The sequence below is a fragment of the Lithobates pipiens genome, unplaced genomic scaffold (genome assembly GCF_037356315.1).
Source record: "Lithobates pipiens isolate NorthernLeopardFrog02 unplaced genomic scaffold, aLitPip1_a1.2 Scaffold_28, whole genome shotgun sequence".
Lineage (NCBI taxonomy): Eukaryota > Metazoa > Chordata > Amphibia > Anura > Ranidae > Lithobates > Lithobates pipiens.
In genome coordinates, this window is record NW_027507789.1 from 2191312 (window position 1) to 2199427 (window position 8116).

At 46.9% G+C, this 8116-nt stretch overlaps 1 protein-coding gene across 1 annotated transcript; it reads left to right on the forward strand.

Moving 5' to 3' along the window:
• Positions 1 to 5093: 5093 nt before the first annotated feature.
• LOC143934997 (E3 ubiquitin/ISG15 ligase TRIM25-like) lies at positions 5094 to 7626 on the forward strand. Its single transcript, XM_077458552.1, has one exon. It carries the CDS (start codon positions 5600 to 5602, stop codon positions 7172 to 7174), a length of 1575 nt encoding a protein of 524 aa, XP_077314678.1. The 5' UTR covers positions 5094 to 5599; the 3' UTR covers positions 7175 to 7626.
• Positions 7627 to 8116: the final 490 nt, after the last annotated feature.

Consider the following 8116-nt stretch of genomic DNA (forward strand, 5'->3'; position numbering starts at 1 on the left):
TTCTTCTCCAGGAAACTCTCTTCCGCGGAGAAGAATTACGACGTAGGCGACCGAGAGTTGCTCGCCATTAAGGCCGCCTTGGAGGAGTGGAGATACCTATTGGAGGGCGCTGCTCACCCGGTACTAATATACACAGACCACAAGAACCTAGAATATCTACGGTCTGCCAAGCGACTGAGACCCCGACAAGCCCGCTGGGCCCTGTTCTTTTCACGTTTCTCCTTTCACATCACGTACCGACCCGGATCGAAGAACGTGAAACCGGATGCGCTGTCAGGGATGTATGACAATCCTAAGGACTCATCTGTTCCTGACACCATTTTACCTGCCGGGAATTTTTTACTTTTACAGCCTGATCTCCTCTCTCTGATCAGAGAAGCATCCTCTGACTCCTCAAGACCCCCCGGAATCACCTTAATGTCCAGAGATGGCTTGTTCTGGAGGGGAAGTCAAATTTTTGTCCCCGAGAATGTCCGAGTTAAGGTGCTGTCCCTTCTTCATGACCACCCACTGGCAGGCCACTTTGGGGTCCGTAAGACCCTTGATCTGGTACAACGCACGTTCTGGTGGCCCAATTTGAAGGACTTTTGCGAAAAGTACATCAGCTCTTGCCCCGTCTGTATCCAGAACAAGACACCCAGGAACCGGGCTTGGGGACTGCTGAAACCCCTACCTGTACCCGACAGACCCTGGAGAATGATTAGTATGGACTTTATTGTCGAGCTTCCATGTTCTGAGGGATGTTCAACTATTTTTGTGGTTGTAGACCGGCTATCCAAAATGGCCCACTTCTCACCCTTAAAAGGCACCCCATCTGCCGTGGAGACTGCCCACGTGTTCATTAAGGAGATTGTGAGGCTACACGGGATTCCAGCGAATATAGTCTCCGACAGAGGAGTGCAGTTCACTTCACGCTTCTGGAGGGCCCTGTGCGAGATCCTGAAAATTGAGCTGGCACTGTCCTCGGCCTATCATCCCCAAACTAATGGGCAGACAGAAAGGACCAACCAGACTCTTGAGCAGTACATTAGGTGCTTCACATCATTCGTACAGAATGATTGGGTGTCCCTGCTGCCTTTGGCAGAATTTGCCTACAATAATGCTTGTCATTCGGCCACCGGTCAGTCCCCTTTTTTCGCCAATTATGGCTTTCATTTAACCTTTTTGCCTGATTTTCTTCCAGAAACCTCAGTTCCAGCGGTCCAGAAGACAGTGGATTTCCTCAGCCACAATAACCGGGTGTTGCAGGAAGCAGTGGCCAAGGCCCAGGCAGACAGTAAGAGAGCCTTTGACCGGAGAAGAAGAGGGGAACTGATCCTACAACCTGGCGACCAGGTATGGCTTTCTACCAATAACATTAAAATGGCTTGTCCCTCCAGGAAACTTGCACCTAAATTTATGGGACCATTTCCGGTTAAGAGGAAAATTAATGAAGTTTCCTACGAGCTAACCCTGCCTGAGTCGCTTAGGATTCATCCTGTGTTCCATGTGTCACTGCTGAGACCTGCCACCCCTGATCCCTTTCCTGATAGAGGAACTAGACCTCCAGAACCCATCTTAGTGGATGGAAACGAGGAGTACGAGGTGGAGGCCATCCTCGATTGCAGAAGAAGACAGGGACGCATCCAATTTCTGATCAAATGGAAGGGATTTGGGCCAGAGAACAATTCCTGGGAACCAAACAGCAATATCCATGCCAGGCGGTTAATTCACGCATACTTGTCTGCCCATCCAGAAAAGAGGAACCTGTTGGGCATCCGGAGGCTGCCCCTTGGGAGGGGGCAATGTCAGGAACTTACCAGCAATAGACAGGTACAGCTGCGTGCACACAGGCGTCGGCGTGTGTCTTCTGCGCGTTCGCGTACGCGTTCGCGTGCGCGTTCGTTTACGCGTTAGTGTGCACGTTCGCGAGTGGCGTTCGTACGCGCGCTCGTCCACGTGGTCGTGCGTGGCGTGCGTGCGCTCCTTCCCGCCACTGAGCGTTTAAAGGACTCTCAAGTGCGCCGGTGCGGCGCTGTTTCGTCTCAGCTTCCGTGTGTCTGAACATCTGATCCTGAACCCGGTTACCTTTGAATACCTGATCCTGAACCTGATTACCTGCTACCGTTATCGACCCGGCTTGCTTGACTTCTCTGCCTTCTCCAATCCCGACCCGGCCTGCCTGACCTCGAAACCTCTTCTGCTTGTGATTCCGTTGCCGACCTCTGCCTGCTTACCGACACCTCTTCTGCCTTCCGTTACCATCAGTCTGCTTACCTTCTGACCCGGACCGTCTGACTCTTCTCCAGCCTGCTGCCAGTTCCAACCTTCGGTCTCTGAAGCTACTGCCTGCATTTCTCAGCTTCCAGCAACCCGCAGTCCACTCAGCCTTCAGAGGGATCTCCGCTCTTCTACCAGCTCCAGCGGCTCTATCCAGCAGGCCCTCCTACCCACTGTGCTCTCGAGACCGCTGTTCCCATTCCAGCGGCTCCTGAACCAGCGCTGTAAGAGAGGTCTCCTCCTACAAGTCGGGCTCCACATCTGGACTCTAACACTAGAGACCAGTGACATCACAGAGACCCTTCATATTCATGAGAACACAGCCTATCCAATCACTAGAGACCAGTGACATCACCGAGACCCTTCATATTCATGAGAACACAGCCTATCCATCACTAGAGACCAGTGACATCACCGAGACCCTTCATATTCATGAGAACACAGCCTATCCAATCACTAGAGACCAGTGACATCACAGAGACCCTTCATATTCATGAGAACACAGCCTATCCAATCACTAGAGACCAGTGACATCACAAGACCCTTCATATTCATGAGAACACAGCCTATCCAATCACTAGAGACCAGTGACATCACCGAGACCCTTCATATTCATGAGAACACAGCCTATCCAATCACTAGAGACCAGTGACATCACAGAGACCCTTCATATTCATGAGAACACAGCCTATCCAATCACTAGAGACCAGTGACATCACCGAGACCCTTCATATTCATGAGAACACAGCCTATCCAATCACTAGAGACCAGTGACATCACCGAGACCCTTCATATTCATGAGAACACAGCCTATCCAATCACTAGAGACCAGTGACATCACCGAGACCCTTCATATTCATGAGAACACAGCCTATCCAATCACTAGAGACCAGTGACATCACAGAGACCCTTCATATTCATGAGAACACAGCCTATCCAATCACTAGAGACCAGTGACATCACCGAGACCCTTCATATTCATGAGAACACAGCCTATCCAATCACTAGAGACCAGTGACATCACCGAGACCCTTCATATTCATGAGAACACAGCCTATCCAATCACTAGAGACCAGTGAGTCTGAACGCCATGTGCATATGCGGGTACAACTTGCGAATGCATTCGCTTCTGCATGTGAGCATGAGGGGACAGGGGTGCTTTAAAAAATTATTATTTTTTTTTGTTTTTTTTTATTATTATTGTTTTATTTTTACACTTTTTCTCTTTAATACTTTTTATCACTTTTATTCCTATTACAAGGATCGGAAACATCCCTTGTATTAGAAATAGGGCATGACAGGTCCTCTTAATAGAGATATCTATCTGGGGTTTATGAGTCCTCACATATCTCCGACATTTGGGGTGGGGGGGGGGGGGTTTTGCCATGTTGATAGGGACAAGGGCCTCATCCTCACAACCATGGCCAGGGCGGGGGTCTTATCGGAATCTGGGCCCCCAGATCCCGCCCCCTCTATATGAATGAGTGCCGCGACTGACAATGGATTTACATTGACGGGGACACAATTTTTTAATAAAGGAATTGTCTGTGCTTTTATTACTTTTTTACACTTTTCTGGTGAATGGGTGGGGGCGCTCTATGTACCCAATACTCATTTACATGGGGGCCCAGATGCCGATCGGACCCCCACAACCACCGGCCACAGTTGTGGGGGGGAGGACTATGTCTCCCCCCCCCCCATGTTGAGGGCATGTGGCCTGTTATGGTTCAGGAGAGCGGGGCCCCTTTCCTGACCTGCCAGGCTGCGTGGTGGGTCTGGATTTTGGGGAGGACCCCACGCTGGTTTTACCTTTGGCCCACAGATGGGGGGGAGTTGTCTTCCGCCCCCCAAAGAAAAACCCACCAGCCGCCACTGACATCAGTGATGCCAATCTCCCGTTCCAAAACATCCCAAAGCTGTTTTATTGGATGAGATGTGGTGAGTGTGGAGGCCATTGGAGGACAGGGACCTCATTGTCCAGTGGTGAGATGATTGGAGCTTTGTGACATGGGGCATTATCCTGCTGGGAGGAGCCATCAGAAGATGGGGACACTGTAGTCATAAAGGGATGGACATGGTCAGCAATACTCAGGTAGGCCGTGGTGATTAAACCATGATCAATTGGTACTAAGGGGCCCAAAGTGTGCCAAGTAAATATTACACCCCCACCACCAGCCTGAACCGGTGATATCCCATCCCCCACACCATTACACCCCCACCACCAGCCTGAACCGGTGATATCCCATCCCCCACACCATTACACCCCCACCACCAGCCTGAACCGGTGATATCCCATCCCCCACACCTTTACACCCCCACCACCAGCCTGAACCGGTGATACCCATCCCCCACACCATGGATCCATGCGCCAAATTCTGACCCCACCATCTGAATGTCGGAGGTGAAATCCAGACTCATCAGACCAGACAATGTTTTTCCAATCTTCTATTGTCCAATTTTGGTGATCCTTTGCTAATTGTAGCCTCGGTTTCCTGTTCTTAGCTGACAGGAGTGGCACCCGGTGTGGTCTTCTGCTGCTGTAGCCCATCTGCTTCAAGGTTGGATGTGTTGTGTGTTCAGGGATGGTATTCTGCATACCTCGGGTGTAACGAGAGGTTATTGGAGTTCCTGTTGTCTTTCTATCATCTGGAACCAGTCTGCCCATTCTCCTCTGACCTCAGCAAGGCATTTCCCTCCACACAACTGCCGCTCACTGGATATTTTCTCTTTTTCTCACCATCCTCTGTAATCCCCGAGAGATGGTTGTGTGTGAAAATCACAGAAATTCTCAGACCGGCCCGTCTGCCACCAACAACCATGCCACATTCACAGTCATCCAGATCCCCTTTCTTCCATTATCTGATGCTCGGTTTGAACTTCAGCAAGTTGTCTTCACCACGTCTAGATGCCTAAATGCATTGAGTTGCTGCCGTGTGATTGGCTGATTAGAAATTTGTGTCACCGAGTAATTGAGCGGGCGTACCCAATAAAGTGGCCAGTGAGTGTAAATTTCGTTTGGGTAGAGCATGGCATGACCGGGCAATTGCCAGTTAAAGTAGAGCAAAAAAAAATACCTTGGTCATGAGGGGAGTAAAACCTTCCGGAAGTCAAGTGGTTAAAGACTGTTTGCTGTTACCAACACAGCTGGCTGGTGATCTTTGGGCTCCGCAAAATATCGCAAGGGAATAGAGGGATTTGGCTCCAGGAGGGGGCCGGTACCTCCATACGAGGGACAGTCGGGGAGCTATGCCTGCAGCAGAAGCCGCTCCCCGCAGTGCTGAGTCACGTTCCATTTTCTAGAAGCGATTCCTTTCACTTTCATTCTTCCTCCATTATTACGATGGCGTCTGCCGATGTGAGGGAAGGGCTGAACTGCTCCATCTGCCTCGAGGTTTATAAGGATCCCGTAACCCTTAGATGTGGACACAACTTCTGCCGGGTCTGCATCGATCGTACGCTGGATAAACAGGAGGCGACCGGAGGCTATTCCTGTCCGGACTGCAGGCAAAACATTCACGATCGATCATCCCTGTACAGAAACATAACCCTCCGTAACATCGCCGAGTGTTTTCTCACCGCACAGCCAGATCAGGAGGAGGCCGGGGTCTTCTGTACCTATTGTGACTCTCCCGTTCCCGCGGTGAAGACCTGCCTGCTGTGCGAAGCTTCTCTATGCGGCAAGCACTTAAAAAAACACAGCAAGTCACCGGAACACGTCTTGGTGGATCCAACCACGTCCCTGGAAGACAGAAAATGCCCCAACCACAAGAAAATCCTGGAGTATTACTGCACCGAGGACTCTACCTGCATCTGTGTCACCTGCTGCTTGGTTGGAGAACATAGGGGACACCAGGTGGAACCCATGGACGACGCATCCGAGAAGAAAAAGAAGAATCTGAGAACCGTTCTAGAGGGACTGACCTCAAAGCGGGAGCAGGCCGAGAGAGAGGTCCAAACCCTTCAGAGACACAACAAGAAAGTGCAGAGAAAACTGACCAGTGAAACCGAAAGGATCGCCACCCTTTTAAGAGACCTCAGGAAACAGGTGGAAGACCTAGAGAATAGGGTCTTGTCGGAGATTAGCAGGCAAGGAGAACGGATATCATTGTCCATCTCGGAGAAGATCCAGCAGCTGGAAATCAAGAAGGGGGAGCTATCCAAGAAGATGTCGTACGTGGAAGAACTGTGCAACACCAGAGATTCGCTGGCGGTCCTAAAGGAACAAGAATCGGAAATGAACGACCCTTCTAATCCCGAGCAAGTAGAACATCGGGACACAAAGAAGGACGGTAACGTTCTCCGTAACGCCGGGGATGTGGATAAGAATCTCATCTCACTAACTCTTCATTGGGGTTTATCTAATATGGTATCACGCCTGAGGAAGGAGATCCACATAGAAGAAGCTGGTGACATGTTGTTGGATGTCAACACAGTTGCCAAATTTGTGCAAATAGAAGATGACCTGAAAAGGGCGTGCTACTCGAAGAACCAAGAACACCCAGATTCACCGCAGAGGTTTGAGGATTGTCAGGTTTTGGGCACAAAGAGCTTTTGGTCGGGGCAGCATTTCTGGGAGGTGGAGACCAGTAAGACCGGAAATTGGATGATAGGGGTGGCCTACGCCGGTATAGAGAGGAAAGGGGAGCACTCTTACATCGGGAACAATAACAAGTCTTGGTGTTTGTGCAAAACGAATAAGACGTACTCCGTGATGCATGATAGTAAAACTATCCAATTACCTGACAAAGTTTCCTCCCAGAGGATAGTGATCTGCCTGGATTGTAAGGCCGGGTCCTTATCCTTCTATGAGCTCGGGGATACCGTCAGACCCTTATACACCTTCAGCACCACCTTCACTGAGCCCCTCTACCCTGCATTCTACATATGGGATGAGTGGCTAAGAATCAAAAGCTAGATTGGTTAAAATAAGGGGTCCATAATATAAACATTTATTGTAATACATCTACTATCTAAGCATTCATTGCACAAATGTCGAAAGTAGACGTGCGCACGGCCAAAATTCTTTTTTTTTTTCCTTTTCGTTTTTTTTTTTTTTTCTGTTTTTCGGATCATTCATTATGATCAAAATTCATTATTTCCAATAAATTTGGAAAAATTCGAATTAGGTACATTCCATTCTTGGATACGGTGTTTGGATCATTAGTGAATTCTGAGACATATTCGTTACGTTCACTAACAGGCAGCCAAATTTGAAAGGAAATTCCCATACCTATAATTTATTAGTTTATAAATGTTATTATAATTTTTATTATTATTAATAAATAATAATACAATTATAATAATGTTTAATTTGTTATGTTCACTAACAGCCAAATTTGAAAGGAAATTCCAATACCTATAATTTATTAGTTTATAAATATTATTATAGTTTTTATTATTATTTCTTATTAATAAATAATAATAAAAAAAATATATAATAATGTTTAAAAATTTGTTATGTTCACTAACAGCCAAATTTGAAAGGAAATTCCAATGCCTATAATTTATTAGTTTATAAATATTATTATAGTTTTTATTATTATTAATAAATAATAATAAAATTATAATAATGTTTAATAATTTGTTATGTTCACTAACAGCCAAATTTGAACGGAAATTCCAATACCTAAAATTGTATTAGTTTATAACTATTTTTTATAGTTTTATTATTATTATTATTATTATTATTATTAATAAAAATAATAATAAAAAATCTATAATAATGGTTACTAAACCTAATAATTTAATTATGATAAAAATTATCCAAATGTTTTTTGTACTTTTGGATTTTCGTTCTTATTTTCAGATTCTCACTCATTCAAATTTTCAGATTTTTGTTCTTATTTTTGGATTTTCG

Bases quoted from the DNA above. Each gene is read 5' to 3' on its own strand.
- LOC143934997 (XM_077458552.1), top strand. From the start codon at position 5,600: ATGGCGTCTGCCGATGTGAGGGAAGGGCTGAACTGCTCCATCTGCCTC.